The sequence below is a fragment of the Vigna radiata genome, chromosome 11 (assembly GCF_000741045.1).
Source record: "Vigna radiata var. radiata cultivar VC1973A chromosome 11, Vradiata_ver6, whole genome shotgun sequence".
Lineage (NCBI taxonomy): Eukaryota > Viridiplantae > Streptophyta > Magnoliopsida > Fabales > Fabaceae > Vigna > Vigna radiata.
The window spans coordinates 18,304,624-18,323,724 of NC_028361.1; the positions used below are offsets into that span (position 1 = coordinate 18,304,624).

Here is a 19,101-nt window from a genome sequence, read left to right on the forward strand (position 1 = left end):
TATAAAAAGAACTAAGGGAAGAAAAAAAGGGAGGCATTATAATGATAAGTGCCCAATATAAGGATGTGACATGTTCTAATATTCTTGCTACCTCCTCCTCATTCACTCTCATCATCATTATGTTCATATATGATCTGACAAATATGATGCAGTCTAAGGAGAGTGTTAGGCGGTAATGTTCTCTTTCTTCTTCTTTTTTGATGATTATCAAATAAGGTGGACAAAAGAGATAAACTTATCAGTATCTAGGAACATGTACATAGGAGGAGTACACTAGACGATAGGATAAAATAGGATAGCACATAATCAAGGAGAGTCTCCAGATTCTTAGAAGTTCATGATAACATTGTATACATTCATGCAAATGTAATATGTTTATGTCTTTAAATATCAATCTTTTATCTATTTTGTACTCTAATTGTTTATCATGCTTTCATTGTTTTGCTTTTATTTGTTTCAACTATTTAGAATACTAACATGCATGCATAAGACAAAACATTAATAAAAATAAACTCGCAAGATTTATAAATAGCTAAAACCCTTAAATGTTTCATAAATGCACTTGTACGCTGAACTGAGACAAATCATATCATTTATATGCGTATTTGTTAAACATAAAAAAGGGAGAGATTGTTAAGATAAAATCGTTTAGAAGACTAAAATGTCTAAACACTCTCACGTTTTGAAGTTTAACAAAGCCACATTAAACAAAATGAGCATATGAATATGTTATCACTATAATATCATAATAACTTAAACATAGGTGATAAGTTAAATACTCTGAAAAACTAGTAACTTAGAAAAATGGTTAAGCATAAACTAGATGCAACATTAAACGATTCCCAAAGTTAAAGCGTCTATGAGAGTCGTGCTAAATGTTGAAGCTATACTGAACCAAACGGTAATCAGTCAAAACTCTCAGATAGTTATAAAAGTGTTGAGACAATATTTTTGGTAACCCCTTTGAAAGTCTCAAATAATATTTCAAAAAACTTGTAGAAGACAACTTGTTAAATTGTTATAGAAAGTAAAATTTTAAAGCGTTTACAATAGACTGGACCATGAGTTAAACCATCAACTTCATCCAACTATGAAGTCTTCAATCAATGCTTGGTATCTTAGCGAGAAACTTAAATGATAAAATGCTACCTAAATAGTAGAAAATGTAAAAAACACTTTGTTGTTCTAAACATGCATTAAATATCATTACATACTCAACCTTCAAAAACAACTAAAGTGATAAGAAAAAAACACATATATGCTAGATACATATCTACTTTACTTTATGCAAATAGCCTACTACACACATCCACCTACTTTATCCGATACACATCAGAAATAGACATTATAAACAAAAAATATATTCACGGAATGTTCTCTCCATCAAAAGTCAGTGCCAGAAAAATAGTATAACATACTTCCATCAAAGTATTAATAAAACATGCTCTAACAAGTTGACTTTAACCAAAGAGTTGCTTCATACAATAAGACTAAGAAGATACATGAATCAAGGCAAAAGATTATTCTAAAGGATATCTTTTGAGAAGCCTTTAAATAGAAGATTATTTACATAAATAATAAAGTGCAAATATGTTTTCCATTCGGACAATTCTGGAACACCATGGTTTATTAGGTTGCTATTAACAGATTATTCGTATTCAAACTATTTGACGAGGGAGAAGTGGTCAACGATGGCAATGGCGGAGGCAAGGGTGCAGGTGGGCGAGAGGAGGGAGAAGAGGTAAGGGTGAGATTGTGGGAGTGGCGATGGTGGATCCAGGCATTGGCGGAAGCGAGGTCGTCAAAGCTAAAAAGCTTGGAGATTAAGGTTGGGAAGGCGATGGAGAAGAAGTGGCGGGATTGGTCGGGTGTGGGAGGATAAAAAAAGAAGGATGATGGTTGTTATGGAGAAAGTCAAAGTTTCTAAGTGTTGCACACACAGATTAAATTTATGAGGACTAAAAATTTGAATTTTCCTAAGAAAGAGAATGAAACCCAAAATAGTTGGTTGGTCAAGTGGCTCTGCAGTAGGGTTCCTTTTGTCGGTGCCAATGGACCACAACTGAAAAAAGATGAAAAGGATTTATTTTTCTTGTTCATCTTCAACCTCAAAAACCCAATCAATTTTTGGCTTTAGTCTCAGGGGTGAAACAGAACCAAAACTACTGAAATTAGATGGATAAACTTCTTTCAAGCCGATTCAATCATGAATCTCTCCCAGGAGACTACATATTCCCACCAGAATCAAGACCAGGAGATCTCAAAATCCCCTTTGACAGCAATATTTCAGTGATTGATCTCAGGGAAGCAGAAAATGGTGATAGAATCAACACAATTCAGAAAATTATCAAGGCTTCTGAGGAGTTTGGATTCTTCCAGGTTCAGATAATAATCATTTTTTTTTATTACTACTACAATATTATTTTTGGTAAACATTAAGATTTCCCCTATGCAGAAGCTAAACATTTATAGAGTATTCAACATGTTATATGGTAATGTGTACCAGAAAGTTATGTATGATTAGAGCAGGTTATCAATCATGGAATTTCCGAGAATGTAATGAACGAAGCAAGAAGTGTTTTCAAAGAGTTATATGAGATGCCAGCAGAGGAAAAGCAGAAACTGTGTTCAGATGATCTTTCCAAGACATGCAAGATGTTTACCAGCAGTATCCATTATGCAACTGAAAAGGTTCATCTGTGGAGAGATAATTTTAGGCACCCATGTCATCCTTTGGAACAGTGGCAACATCTCTGGCCTGAAAATCCAACTAGATACAGGTAAATGAAAGTGGGTAATTGTAAAAGTTGTACCTTTTCATTTAAAAAAAAAAAGAAAAAAAGAAAAGGAAGAAAAACTCTTTTGACTTGTTCTAATGAAAAACTGTCTTATTTTATTTGAGTTGAAGAATTGCTTTTGCTGCATTCAAATTAAAAAGTTTTATTCAATCAACTAGTTACTAGTATATATAGGATTGTTTCAAACAAGTGGAGTTCAAGTGCTAAATATATAGTTGTGTAAATATTTAAATGATTTGTCTTCCATAGTAATAGTAGTGTTGTTCATCTTTGGCAGAGAGTGTGTTGGGTCATTTTCAGTTGAAGTGAAGAAGTTGGCTTCTAAGATCTTGAGTTTGATAAGTGAAGGGCTTGGTCTAGAATGTGGATATTTTGAGAATGATCTTACTGGGTCTGTGCTTCTTTCAGTTAATCATTATCCACCATGCCCTGAACCAAGTTTGGCACTGGGAATAACCAAGCACTCAGATCCTTATATCATAACCATTTTACTCCAAGATCATGTATCTGGCCTTCAACTGCTCAAGGATGGAAACTGGATCGCAGTTGAACCTATTCCCAATGCATTTGCCATAAACGTAGGCAACCAATTGCAGGTATATTTCTCTTAATCCATCAAACACTTTCATTAAGAAAATTTGAGATGTCAACCATCAGTAGTATGAGAGTCACATTAATCTCGAAAACTGACTTAGATAGTTTGTGATAATTATAAAACCACCGCAATTACACCATAGTTACTATAAACTTTGCATGTTTGCACTTGTTATTTTCAAGTAGCAATTTCTTTGTGTAAACTTGATGTTGAAATTTTTTTGTTGATTGGAATATAGGTAATAAGTAATGGAAAGTTAATAAGTTGTGAGCACCGAGTTGTGACAAATTCACATGATGCACGTAATTCTGCTGCATTCTTCATTGCTCCTAGAGATGAATGTGTCGTAGAGCCAGCAGAAGTTCTCACCGATGAACATCACCCTCCAATTTTTAAGGCTTTCAAGTTCAAGGATTTCATATCTCACTTCATTGCCAAATATGGTGATACAGACACAGTGCTGAAATCATTTGCAGCACAAAAGGGTTAAGTGGTAAAGGCATATTCAATGATGTAATAATAAAGGGAAACTTTCTTATTGTTCCCTTTGCTTGGTTGAAAAAAAAATCCTTCATGAAATAAATTTGAAGTTCCTCAGTTTGGTATACTAAGAATTTCTCCATTTTCAAGCAGTGTATTTCCACTTTGTGCAAATTTATAGAAGCAAAATATTAACATTATTGATGAATATACTTAATCATGTGATAGTCAGTGCTATTAAGTACTATCCTTTCAATTGCTAATTCAAGAAAGAATTTAGCTAAAATACATAGATAATGGAAATGTATATACTAATTTTTTAACTTTTATAATAATTATTTTACAAATTATATATACTTAAATTATTTTCTAATTGATTGTGATGTATAAAAAATTCACAGGAAATAAAATTAGATCTTTATATCAAATTGCAAAAGCGATATAATAATGCTAAGGTAGGTACATAATGTCGTGATAATGTGCCATACTACTTTAATATGTCACAACTCACTAGTGCAGAGAGGACTTTAAACGTATGTTATTTTAGGTTTTTAATGTTAGATCTTGATCCTACGTCTTTATGGGTGACATTAATGGGACGTCGGACCTATAGAGTCCGACTTCTATAAAGACATTGGTTAATGTCATGTCCGACGTCTAAGGGCACTATAGATGTCAGATATGGCATTAACCAATGTCTACTGAGCTTTCATTATGTTCTAATGCAGTTTTGCTCGTGTCTTTGGGTAGCCTAGTAGCACCTTCTTCCTTTGCTAGTTTCCTCTTAAGAAAAGTTTGCCTCTTTTGGATCTCTTATGGCATTTCAACCCAAAACCGAACCTGGGTCCTTGTCTAGTTTCATTAACCGCCAATGAAAAAGAATACAGTTAGGCAAGGACCTAGGTTCGGTTTTGGGTTGAAATGCCATAAGAGATCCAAAAGACACAACTTTTCTTATGAGGAAGCTAGCAAAGGGTGAAGGTTCTACTTACCCAAAGACACGAGTAAAACTGCACCAAAACACAACGAAAACTCATTTTAATCGGTTCAAATGGAAGATAATTCATCAAAGACTAATTTAATCGGAGTAAAAGTAAATTTAAACGGTTCAAAAGAGATAAAATGCACCTGAAAATGCAATGCTGCAGAGAGAAAAGGAGAGGAGGAAGATGATGAAGTGCGTGTAACCGCAGGTTCGTGATTTCTGATTTAACAGGAATCAAGACGTCGGTGCCCCCAGTGCCCGACGTCTATTCTCGACTAGACATCGGTGACCTCACTAATATGACGTCCATTCAAATTAAAAATTAATATTCGTAATGTATATAGACGTTGAATCTAGTCCAAAATAACTTTTCACCTACCACGTCAGGCCATTTAAAGTATAGATGTCGGGTACAAGGGCGACCGACATCTATAATTGTATATAGACGTCGGAGTGGCAGAAACAACCGTCTATAAGGCCCAAAAAATGACTTTTCACCTACATGTCAGCTCCGTATACGACGGTTAGGGGAGGGGGGCCCGAAATGCATAATTTTATAGATGTCGGGGACCCTCCTAACCGACATCTACATAACCACTTATTTATGAAAATGTCATTAGTCAATAATTTACGTTAGATATTTTGTGGTCTGACGTTTAAGAGGTGACATTAAAGACTAATTCTACATTACTGATCGTTGATGCCTTTGAATTAAAAGAGTGATTGTATTAGTGATTTCTTTGAGGCATAGATAAACCTCCCAAAAAGAGAAATTTTTTCTTAGATAGCATAGTTTGACTTCTTTTTTTTAAATGCACATTGTGCATGATATATATTTATAAACATAACTAATATATATATATATATATATATATATATATATATATATATATATATATATATATATATATATATATATATGAACTTTGTAGGTTGTGATACTTGTGTGGACATCAAATCGAATTTCTTGGTGGCTAAATATAGGTGAATTTTTTACCATGACTGCTACCACATTCCAATTCCTGGTTCTCTCGAGCTTCATCTTAGCACCATTGTTGAGTGCTGAAGGGAAGATTCCGAAATCATGCAAGAAGAATGAGATTCGTAGCTATAATTCCCCCGTCTGAATTTCTACCTCTCCTGTTCAAGACAATTCCTTAGTTACAACTACCATAAACTGTTTTTCAAGGTACATTTATTTTCTATTAATGACTTACTTTTAAATTAAATATCAAAACTATCAAATTGATCTATTTCTACCCTGTCTTAACATGATCTGATATCACTAGTGCAAAAAAGGTTTTTAATATTGGTTAAAAAATGTTTTTTATACCTGTTTTTGAGTAGGTATAGAAATAGGGGTATAGAATGTTTTTTATTTTCCACACTGATTGTGTCTATAATAGGTATAAAAGAATCTCACTTTTATACATGTTATCATTATAACTGGTATAAAAAAAGTAAGACTTTTTATACCTATTGTGCTTAAACAGGTATAAAAAATAAGTTAAATAATAATACTCGTGTATTATTATTTAACTTATTACATTTTGAATCAAACAAGTTATTCCTGTGATAAATTGGTCAAGGCCCACCTAGGCTTATATAAATGTGAGAGCCCACAAACCCATAATTGTCCTATATAGTAAAATTACAGGAAAAAAATTTGTAGATAGACATTTAACAAACTTGGTGACGGTTAGACAGTCTACACAAGTTGTTATAGATGGAGTGTTTTTCAAGGGTTTAGCAAAAGTTCTACAACATTTAAGAAAGAGAACTCTTGAGAAAAATAACGTCTAATGAGCGATTATCAATGCTTAACTTCGTAACATATGTTGCGCTGACTAGAACTAAGTATTAGACACCACTCTAATTGAATATTAGCATCACTCCTAGTTACATTAGTCAATCCTAGTTACATATGTTGCGCCGACTAGAACTAAGTATTAGACACCACTCTTAGCAACCCTAGTATGTAACATCCTGATTTTTTGGATGTCCTGATTACGAGTAAAATTTAAAATTTTTAAAATCATAATACCATTGTAGAAATCCACTTATATAATACCGAAATTAGTAAAATAAAATAAACCTGATTACATTGTCTCTAACCTTTATAGTACAAAAACTTTAAATAACACAAGTTTTTTTTCTCACTCTCGTGTCTCTATTATGCATCTGGAGCATCTGCTTTCGTATAACCAAAAATTATACGTCAGCGTCACTAACTAAATCACCTAAGTCGATCCCTCGGCGAATAAGCTTGTCCCAAATTACCAGTTCATGCAATTCCTAACATTCCTAGTAATAATATGTGAAGATCAAGAGCTTAAAGATGATCAAGACTCATATCCTCATCCTTGAGCAATATTACTCTTGGGAGTAATTCAACAAGAACCTGAATTGTAAGGAACCTCCCGACACTCATGCAATTCATAAATCATGCTAATGAATGAGTTAAACAAAGCAAGCATTGAAACAAATGAATTACTTTAAAAATTAATGAAAAACATATGAAATTAAGAATCAATTCAAATAGAAATTAGTTCTCCATAGGCATGGAGAAACTATATGAACAATGGAGGAAAATGAGACAGAAATCCCTAAGAATTAGGTAAAGAATGTATTGTTGTGCTCTTTCTGCCAGAGATACAAAACCTAGAGCCCCAGGGTCCCTTAAAAAGAATTGGAGACGAGCAAAAACAGGGCCCGGTCCAATAGAATTGAAACAGAGCAGAAACTGGGCCTATACCATGAAACTCGACGCTCAAGCACCCCACTTAAGGCGCTCGGGCCGTGAAAAGACCTCATGTAAGGATTGGGACTCCGGATAAGGCGCCCAGGCTTCGAGACCCCGCCACCCAGGAGGCCAGAGAGGGCACCCGAGCGGTGGACGTCGATTTTCCTCACTCAAGCTTCCATTCAGGGCACCCGGGCTTCGTGATGTCCCTCCTTCTGGTGCTTTTTTAGGCCCTTTTGAGCTCCATCTTCTTGCCTCTTCATCTCTGCTTCTAGTATTAGTTCAATATTTTCCAAAACAAGAGGAATTAGTCATAAAATCATTGAAATCAACCTCAACTCTCTTATTCACACAACTTAATGCAAAAATTCAAAGAACTACTCCTCACCAAGGAAAGTGTTTCACTCAAGCACTCAAAAGTATATCACTCAAGCACTTAAAAATGTGCAGTGAGGTGTTGGTGTCTTTCACTCTACTACTTAGTAACCCCAAACTTGAACCTTTATCAGTACCTCCTCAAATGTTCTCAACTTAACTTAAGGTAAAGATTTTCAAAAAGGTTTTCAAAACATGCATAAGGTTCAAGGCTCAAAGGTTAGAACAAATTGTTCTCTTTTTTAGTGGGCAAAAATCATGTGAAGGCTAAAAGAATAAAGGATATCAAAAGATGGCCTTGATCATATGAAATCTGCAAGCAAGTAGTTTAATGACAAAAAATTTGGGCAAAATCATTCATGCTTCCAAAGTAATAGCAATAATTAACAAGAAAACTCTGAAGCTTAATTCTCACACAGGTAAACTCTCAAGTCCCAAAATTCAGAAAAACACCCTGTTCAATATCTCAATCAAATTCTATCTCAACCACATGTTTCACACATTGTGAGCCATCACCAATATCACATCATGCATCATCTCAACATCAATCAACACACCAGAATCTCATAAAGCAAAACTCATCACAACAACATAGTTGAATCAAAGCAGAGCACAATAAAAACAAAATAAAATAAAATAAAAACTTTAAAAGGAAAAGAGTGTATTGTTGTGCTCTTTTTGCTAAAGATACAAAACCTAGAGCCTTAGGGTCCCTTAAAAAGAGTTGGAGACAAGCAAAAACAAGGTCCGGTCCAGTAGAGTCAAAACAGAGCAGAAATTGGATCTGATCCACGAAACTCGATGCTCATGGCGCCCCACTTAGGGCGCCCGGGCCGTGAAAAGACCTCATGTGAGGCTTGGGCCTGCAGATAGAGTGCTCAGGTTTCAAGACCCTGCCACCCACGCGGCCAGAGAGGGCGCCCGGGCGGTGGACGTCGATTTTCCTTGCTCAAGCTTCCATTCAGGGCGCCCGGACCTCGTGCTATCCCTCCTTTTGGTGCTTTTTCAAGCCCTTTTGAGCTCCATCTCCTTGGCTCTTCATCTCTGCTTTCATTATTACTTCAATCTCTGCCAAAACAAGAGGAATTAGTCATAAAATCATTGAAATCAACCTCAACTCTCTTATTCACACAACTTAATGCAAAAACATGAGTCCAAGCAAGTTTCTAAGTGAAAAAGGCTGCTTTTTGTATCGAAATCACATAACAAATAACGGTGTTTTAAGTCGTTATCATAAATGCAATTATTAAACGTCGTTATAATTGTAATTCGATGTAAAAGGTTGTAAAACGTCGAATTCCCCAACGTTACACGTCAAAAGGTTAGTGAATTCAATAAAAAATTTGAGCGGGAGATTAAAAATTCATTCACATTATCTTAGCGCGCGAGACCCTCTTCTCTTCTCAAACTTTTCTCGAACAAAGTTTGACAATCATCACATGTAATATTTTTTTCATTTGATACAAATGCATGTTAATTAACTATTTTGTGTATGATTTTCGTTTGTTTTGAGCGATTATTTTCGTGTTCTTGTTCTTCATAGACGCATTCTATTTTCTCTCTCACTGGTGACAACACTTTATTCCGACAAACCCACCTTTTGAAGGTTAGTTTTCATTTTCCTTTGGAAGAACTTATTTGTTGTTTTTTTGTTGCACTTGTTTGTTATTGTTGTTTGTTTGATCTTGTTTGTTGTTTTTGTTTGATTGAACTTGTTTTTTGTTGGCTATTGTTGTTTGTTGTTGATATTAAACTGCACGTTCATAGTTCATGCTTTGTAAAATACCAAAAACTGAGATTTGTTGTTTTTCTACTTTTCAGGTCTCGTGGAATTGTAAATAAGGATCACAATTAATTAACAAAACAAAAAAAGATTGATTAACATTGTATATTGACAAAATTCGATGTTAATTTAACGTCGTAAATTGACAAAATTCGACGTTAATTTAACATTAAATTTTTTAAATTCGACGTCAATTTAACGTCTCCCGATATGACGCCGACCTCAAATTCGACGTGAAAGACCCAAAATATTCGACGTTGTACACTATTTTTGTACTATTGTTGGTCGAAGTTCCCACACTACAAAAAAGAATGTTATTCTGCGGGGGTTATTTTGTGGGAGTTATGAAAACCCTCCACAAATTAACATTATTTAAGATAGTTAAAAGGAATTATATGAATGCTAACAATAGTAGGGGTTTTAATTATTTTTTGAAGAGGTTTTTGATCTTTCTAAATTAAAATACAATTTTTATTACTCTAGGTTTCCTTTTACACTCAAATTTTTCTAAATCTTTCCTCCCTCCAACCCTTCACATTTCCCTCCTTTTCCAAACCTGCAAAACTTTCATTTTTTTCCCTCAAATTTTCCCTTTCCCTCCACAACACCTCTCATCTTTTCCCTAAAAGTTTTCATGCAACCTTTTGATTTCTCCTAGAATGCAGCTTGTCCTTATTTCTTCTCAACGAATGCAACTCCCACAACCTAGCTTATCCTTGGAACGAACCCAACTCCCACAATGCTGCTCATCATCATTTTGTGGTCTCTGTCAGGGTTTACCTGTGTCGCTGTTGCGGTTGTTTTTGTTGTTACGGTCATTGTTGTCGTTGCGGTCGTCGATTAATTCTGAGTTGTGGTGGTCGTTGAGTCCTTTATTGTGGTGGTGGCCGTTGCGTCCTCAGTTATAGTCGTTGTTGAGTTACCTCGTTCCCCAATTTTGAAAGGTAATAAAATCCTAACTTATTCAAATCCTGATTATCTCTTGTCAGTTTTAGGTTGTTAGTCTTGTTTTGAATGTGGACTATTATTTTTTGCGATGCTATTTTTGTGTATTCTGATTTATTCATATTTTTGATCTATTTTGGCTTTCATCTTTATTGTTGGAAATGGAGTGGTGACTGCCCTGACAAAGTGCTTATCTTTTAACTTGTGAAACTGAATTCAAATGTGCTTGAGTTTCTTGTAGTGTTTGAGTTGGCTACCTGAATGGAATTTTGAGGGTTGATAGATTGAGAATATATAAAGACTACCTAACATCCACAAATGTTGTCTTGTATGTTTCTCCTTGACAATAAGTATTTGTAGTGCTTAGTTTTAGTGAATTGGAAAACTAAAATCATTCCCCTATGATAAATAAATCGTTAATAACAAAGGTAAAGAATCCATTTAAGCTTTCGATGCATTGACCATAGGAAGAAAACTTTGGTGATAGAAAGTAAATTTTTGTGACAATGTCTACTATATCTTTTCTCGAAAGTAAATTTTCTTAACAGGAACCTTATATTGAAACCTGGTGCTATAGGAAGTAGAATATTGTATACAAGGAAAGGATAGTCATTGATTGTTTGATTAAGTTAATTTTTAAGTGCCTTTTTTTCAATATAGATTCATCCATTTTTCAGTTGTTTTGAGCGTGGTGGACCAAGCTGCAAAGCCCCTTACTCGACTAGTTAGAGTACGTTCAAACTCCATTCGTGTTTGCTGAATGAAGTGAAGCTTATTAATGAATGAATGTTAGACTATGCATGGATGTAGCTAATACACTATCATGAAATATTCCATTAATGATATATGAAATGGTATTCTTGCCTTTGTGAGGAAAGTTTTTTTTTTTTTTATTTAGTGTTTATGCGTTCATTTTATTTGGATATATTCTTTTTCGAATATAATATTGTATTCTTTGCTTACAGTACTGTATTCTTTTTCGAATATAATATTTTATTCATTACTTCAATGTCTCTTATGTTTGTACTGTATTATTTGTCATCCATTTTGTTGCATGATTATTCTTAAAGGACAGGACCATGGTTTGCAAAGAGATTTAGAAAGTTTAAAAAATATATGCCTTCTTAAAAAATATTTTATAGTGTATAGAATAAATAAATAATTAAATCAGATCTATTTATTATTAGTAAACTATATAATGATTATTATATTGGTAAACTTTACAATGATTATTATTATATGTTTAAATGACAAATAGCGTGCCAAATTTGATCAAATGATATTCTTGAAGGCATATAAGTGTTTTTGGTATTTATACTTTTGCTGCACATTAATAACTGTTTTTGGTTTTACATATCTAGATGACATTTTTAGTTACCTTTTTTAAGCATTTTTCCTCCATTGTCAGTTTTTCCTGTGCATTAATTTTCTTAAAATTGATGTAATTTTTATATTAAATAGCCATATTCCTTTCTTGAGTTGCAACGCTTGTTGAGAAGATTATAGATCAACCCGTTCATTCTTATTCTCCCACCCACTCACAAGTAAGTTTCTTTCATTCTAAATTTTTAGTTTAATTTTTATACTTTGTCACTATAAATCCATTGGTTCTCTTAACAAATTCTTTTTTTTGGTTTCTCGCTTTTGTTACTTTCTAGTATTGCAAAATTGTATGATTATAATTATCATTATTTATTTTATTAATTTTTGTTTTATTATTTTAGCAAACCGGTGATTCAAACAAACTCAAGTCTCCTTTAAGTACAAGACGATCATATGATGGAAGTAACAATTAGGAAGTTTATGATATTTTTTTAGGATAAAACTATATTTAGATTATTATGAATTTTGAGTATTTATTGATTAAGTTGTAAAGATGAGTTTTATTTTAAATTGATTTTATGTTACTATGATGATTTTGACAATGGAATTATATAAATTTGTAATGTCTTTTGTTACATTAATATATTTAATATTTTTACAAATAAATATTTTTGACCAAAAAATATAAATACTTCAAATGATCACATAAATTAAATAATACTAGCAAAATAAAGTAATAAAGCTCAAATTGAATAATACAAATGAGGAAGGTTATAACTTTTGCAGTATAATGATCAAATTGAATGATATATATTAATCCCGAAAAATAATGCAAAAATACAGATATTTTTTGTAATTAAATAGTTGAAAATAAAGGAGGTTATAATTCCCACAAAATAATAGTCAGGACTAGAAGAGGTTTTTACCTTCCGCAAAAAAAAAAAAAAAAAAAAACTCCGCAAATTGATTATGATACCATGAGTCGTAGAAAACCCCCACAAATAGGTTGTGGCGAATCAAACTGCAGCAGTTTGAGAAACCCTCCCAATTTACTTTGCGGAGGGTAAAAAACCCCACAAATCGAAAAAAAAAAAAAAAAACTCCATTAAAGGACATTTTTTTGTAGTGCCATACATTGTGGTTGGATGTATGATCGTTACTACAATAATATGAGAGGTTTGAAGGATACTTTTGTCTTTGGAGTTAAAGAGTTTGTTCGGATGACTTGATAATATAAGCATTATGCTCTTTATGGAGGGGTTAGATCGTCATACATCAAATGCGAATGTACTATAATTTTGAAAGATGGGGTGGTTAAAGTTCAGTTATACCAAAAAGGATTCATGCCAAATTGCAATGTTTGGACATTTTGTGGTGAAGAAATTTCATCTGTTGCTTTGATTGCACGTGAAAATTGCCACAGTAGTTCAAGCATTTTTGTACATACTTTCGAGATGAATCAATTTATGTATATGCAAGAGATTATGAATAATGCTCTTAGTTGACATGCTTCATTTGAAGAAGCAGATGATAGTCATTTAGAAACAACTCAAAACCCTCCACCAACAGCTTAGTCAAGGTCTAAAACCCTTAGGCCTAAAGTAGGAAAACACTAGAAAGGGGAGGGGTATCTAGTACTTGAGTATTCTAGTCATTCTTACCACCTGAGCATTCTAGCCACTATTAGCACCTGAGTATTCTGGCCACTCCCGACATTTAAATATTCTAGTCACTCCTGGTATCCCTAGACAATTATGGTACCTACCTGATACATTGTCTAGTTGAGTAGAACCCACTCCTTGTTGAAAGTGTTTTATTTTTCTCTTAAACACACAACAAATCCACTACAGGGTATAACAAGGTATAAATGTTTAACTCTCAAAGAGAGGATATGTTTATAATTACGATCTGACACTTGCAAAGTTACAAACTCAATTTAACTCTCCTAGAGAGGATAAATATAATGAGGTACAGTCTTGCAACTTAGAGGTTGCTTCCTTTCTTGAAGAGCATCAAACAATGTAAGCTTGATTAACAACAACATTGATCTTCAATCTTCATGCTTGTGCTTTCTCTTTATCTCTTCTCTTCAGGGAGGTTGATTATTCTTGAGTGGAAAAACTTTAGATGATGTAAGCGTGAAACACTTTAGATGATTAACAACAAATACTGGCTCTTTCTCTCTTCTCTTGTCTTTGATGAAGTTGTTCTCCTTGATTGAAGAGCTATAGATTGTGTAAGCCCTGATCATTCATTATGTTGAATATTAAACCAATTTTCATATGATTGTTCCTTCTCATCACCATTTCCTGCCAATGGAAGAGCATTAGACGATGTGTATAGGCTTGGTAAGCAAAAAGATGAATATTCACATTAGAACGTTCACTTAGAACTTTCCTTAGGCCTGTGATTTTCAATTCGACGAGAGTTCACTGAGAACGTTTCTCGCCAATCGATTGGCGCTAAGAGTTTACTTAGAGCATTTCCTGGGCCTTTCGATGCGATGAAAGTTCATTAAGAACGTTCCTCACCGATCAATTGACACTAGGAGTTCACTTAGAATGTTTACTAGGGTTGCAACTTTTGAGGCGATGAGAGTTCACTAAAAACGTTCCTTGTCGATCAGTTGGCATTAGGAGTTTACTTAGAACGTTCCATAAGCTTGCGATTTCCGATGCCACCAAGGTCGTGGGGTGAGTAGGTTGCTCAGAAAATTGTTCAGAAAATCCTCATTTTATTAATTATCATAATGTTATACATGGAGTTTTTAACTTAAGTAAAATTTGAGGTGAGATGCATTCCAAGTGTTAAGGATCGATTTCTCGCTCGGATGTTCGAGCCAATATGCTCCATTCTTCAAGTCTTCAACAACTCTGAATGGGCCTTCCCAGTTCACAACGAGCTTCCCATGTGTGTGGTTCCTTCTCACTTCGCAAGTCTTCCTTCATACCAGGTTCCCCTTCAAGAAGCTTCGTGGTCTAACCTTATTGTTGTATCTTCTAGCAACCATTCTCTTTTGGGCTTCTGCTCACACGGTTGCCTCTTCACGCATCTCTGACAGTGTGTCAAGCCCCTAGTCTTCTAATTGTCTCCTAGTGGAGGGTTCTTCTACTTCAATAAGGAGCATGGTGTTTGTACCGTATGTGAGGTTGAATGGGGTTTCGTCGGTCGTACCATCGCGGTGAGCAACGGTATCCCCATAAGACATCTAGTAACTCATCCACCCATGCACCCTTTGTGTTTCCCAAGCAACACTTCAACTCGGCCACAATGGTCATGTTCACTGCTTCGACTTGACCGTTCATCTATGGATGCTCCGCGAAGCTGGTGATATGCTTTATGCCTAAGTTTTTATAAAACTCAGGTAGTTTCTTCTCAATAAAATGTCGTCTGTTTTCGGTTATCTCTATGCGGGGGTAAGGTGTTGAACCATGCCAACGCATCTCCCTTCAGGGATAGGGAGAACACTTGGCACCATATAAGATCACTCGACGAGTAGAAGGCCATAATGTTAACAAACGAGTGAATATGCTGGTAAGGGTCAGTCGATCTGTCATACTTCTCAAAGACGGGGGATGTCGACTTCTCAGGCATTGGTGCCTCCATGATATTCACAATGAAGGGCAATAGGCCCTCTGCCTGCACCGATTGAACTGAGTAGGTTGCTCTAGTGGTAGCGGTGCTCATCTCATGATCAGTCCTACTTAGTCCCTCAGTCTGAACGTTTTCCCTCAAGGGAGTGGGAATTATTGGCACAAAGTGTTAGGCCGACTTCTTCTACCGACCGGAAGCGTGTTTGGCCCTCAATGTTGTTATCTGAGCCTCATGCCTTTTCTGCATCTCTTGCATTTGTCTTTGCATTTCTCTAATCAACTCCATAGGATCTTGTTGATCGCCCATGTTTCTTGTGGTCACAATTGGGTATCGTCATTCGTTCTCGTGCCACATAGTGGGCGCTAAAATGTTTCGTTTATGGGGTCGAAGTTAAGTTTGTTTCTTCAAAGAGTCTAAAATCTTCAAGTCCAAGTCAAGGTTTTATCTCCAATACACTCTTGCTACCACTCGGTCAAATTAGGATGTTACCTACAGAAAGCACTTTGATGCTAAAGTCAATGTTTGTTTGATAGTGCTAACAATAAATGCACAGTTAATGTAACCAACTATATAAATACTAAATTTGTATTTATAGATTCTAGGATGGGCTTCTGACTAATATTCACCTATTTGCAGTCAAATAATGACAATCTAGGTTAAGGTTAATATAATCATTCTTAATATTAAATATATTTTTAGTCCAACTAATCTATTTATCCACCAACTCATATAAGATCATATGATAATTGAGACTAATTAAATAATCATATTATACAAAATTATTTATATTAGTTCTTCTCTTATCTTTAAATGAACTCTTTTCTACACTGTTCTAAATTGTCTTTTAATAAGCAAACCGATATTTGTAGTTGCCTTTGAAACGTGGCATGGCATGTATACGAAATTTATTTTAGAAGCTTTTTTGAAATGTGGGATGGAATGTAGAAGGGAGAAGGTAGAAAGTTACACCTTTTAAAGCTCTTAATTACACAAACATTATAAAAAGTTATTTTTAATCGACATAAAAAGAACTTTTTGTATTAAATTTTTTTATATATTTTTTTATTATGAAACATTTTCAAATACACAAGTCAAAACTAATTTTACAAACTTCATTTTTTCATTCAAACTTTTCTAAATTTCCAATCAACCTAAAAGCACAATCATACAACATAATTATCATATACCTTTCATTTATTAATTTATAATTCTCAGTCAACACTTTATCTTCAATTAAGCATATTGTTTTATAGTCTGATTTAATCAGTAATCCAATCAATCATAAACAAACAACTGTCCTTGGTTAGCTTAAGCAGTATTAGAAGTTGTAGGTGTCCATGCCAACCTGTTATGTTCAGTATACAATTATTTCTTTATCTCTTATCTTTGATCCTGATAGTTTACCAGAATGAATCGTAAGGAGAGGTAGTTGATGTCAAATAAGTCATCCGATGTAATGAGAAATAGTTCCTATAATAGACTTTATTGATCAGTTGTAAAATTTTAAAAGTTTTTACACAATAAATACGTCATTGATAAAATTGCAAATTTTCTAAATTTAAAATATAACACCAAATTATATTTATTTAAAAATGTGATTATATATATATATATATATATATATATATATATATATATATATATGTGAAAATATTGTTTCACCACTAACTAATTACTATTATATCACTCATTAATAAGTCAGTTTTCTGAAATTGAATTAAACTTCAAATCATTTTGTTAATATGTTTAAATGTGCCTAATAATTTAAAATCTATTCTCACACTAAACAAGTTAATGATAAAAAAAAAAAGCATATTTAAAACTAGCAACAATAACTTTGAAAGACAGAAGACTATTGTTAAGAACTATTTTACCTTATTAATATTGAAATCTCACTTAAAATTTTGACCAGAAAGGCAGAAACGCGGGATAGTAGTTGAAGTGTGTGATGTTTTTGTTACCTTACATGGGAGTCCACGATGCCTATATTTGACGAATAAAAAAGTGAAGTCAATGGTCAGAAACGTAGGCTAAAACATTTGTCTATATATACATTCTCTATCTCTCTCCCTTTTCAATCTCCCCAAAACAGTTTCAGTGTTTTGACATTGTTGGTGAACTCAAGATGAAAACTGCAACCACAAAGTTTGAAGCCCTTAAGGGTCAACGTCCTTCTTCCTTGTCCATCAACAAATATTCCCATTTGATTCGCAAGCCTTCTTCATCATTCACCAAAGCCATCACCAATAACCCCATCATCACCTACACCGAATCCCCCAAGATAATTCACACCAAGCCTCGAGATTTCATGGCTCTCGTTCAAAGCCTAACTGGCATGTCCAACTCCAGTCAACATCTCTTCCACGATGCTTCCTCCTCTCACAATTCTGCCTCTCTTACCAGTGATGCCTCCAACAACCGACAACATGAACAACAACATGAGGAAGATGTTTCTGTTAAGGAACACCCTTTTTCTCCTTCTAATATGGATTTTTCGGATTTCCCTATTTTCACTCCAAATTCTGTGTTTACATATACAGGTTCGCCATTTGGGTTTTTGAGTGCTTTGTTATCACCTTCTGGAATGGAATTCATGAAAGAATTGCCTGAATATTAGTGGAATATGTTAGTTTTTTTACATGTACATGAGATGAATCTTCTTTTTCCAAATTCAGATTTCTTAGATGAATATGAAGATGTAGGTTTTTTTCTTCTTCAAAATTTCGTATGTTAATTTAAAAATAAAACACAGCTATAAATTTTGTGTGAAATTGATGACATATAAATTCATTATAGAGACAGATTCAAACACATATAGATTTAACTTATATAAAGATTCATAACATCTTCAACTCAAAAATCTAACTTTTCTTTTGTAAAAGTGGCAAGCACAGCTTGAATTTTCTGGCTTGCTATATCTATATTGTGAGACATTGTTGGAGGTCCTTGGATTCCCTATTATATTATGCAGCCACTTGTTTTTAGTATTTTATTAATAAAAGCTGCCAGTTAGTATTTTGTAATTATTATGTTTCTTTGCATTATTGATTTTTAAAACAAAGGGCATGCTCATGCACTGGCGTGAATACTATAAATTCGTCTTTCCTATTTATCATGGTTTAATATATAATTTCAATGGGCGTCTAAGAAAAATTAAACAATCTAGGCCTCTGATCTTCCTTTTTACAAGTTAATTCTGAAATGCTAAATTAAGTTAAATTTTTTAAATGATATTGCACTTTATTTCAATTAAAAAATTTGGATAAAGTTTATTGGAGAAATTTTATCAATGTAGTGCGTGTATTTACAATATGAGAAATCGATCTCCACTGTCACGACTTTACTTTAATATCAAGCTGAAGTAATATGATATAGTCATAACTTTAGTGTTGAGATAGTCGTTCAACATTAACACAAATTTGATTATAAATATATATATATATATATATATATATATATATATATATATATATATATATA

At 33.8% G+C, this 19,101-nt stretch overlaps 2 protein-coding genes across 2 annotated transcripts; both read left to right on the top strand.

The window, feature by feature from the left end:
* The first annotated feature begins 1,697 nt into the window (after positions 1 to 1,697).
* LOC106777045 (protein DOWNY MILDEW RESISTANCE 6) lies at positions 1,698 to 4,015 on the top strand. Its single transcript, XM_014664550.2, has 4 exons — positions 1,698 to 2,379; positions 2,530 to 2,780; positions 3,076 to 3,394; positions 3,632 to 4,015. The coding sequence occupies exons 1-4, from the start codon at positions 2,176 to 2,178 to the stop codon at positions 3,881 to 3,883; spliced, it is 1,026 nt and encodes a 341-aa protein (XP_014520036.1). The 5' UTR covers positions 1,698 to 2,175; the 3' UTR covers positions 3,884 to 4,015.
* A 13,692-nt stretch (positions 4,016 to 17,707) lies between these two features.
* LOC106777395 (VQ motif-containing protein 8, chloroplastic) lies at positions 17,708 to 18,782 on the top strand. The gene has a single exon (XM_014664978.2). The coding sequence runs from the start codon at positions 17,747 to 17,749 to the stop codon at positions 18,236 to 18,238; it is 492 nt and encodes a 163-aa protein (XP_014520464.1). The 5' UTR covers positions 17,708 to 17,746; the 3' UTR covers positions 18,239 to 18,782.
* Positions 18,783 to 19,101: the final 319 nt, after the last annotated feature.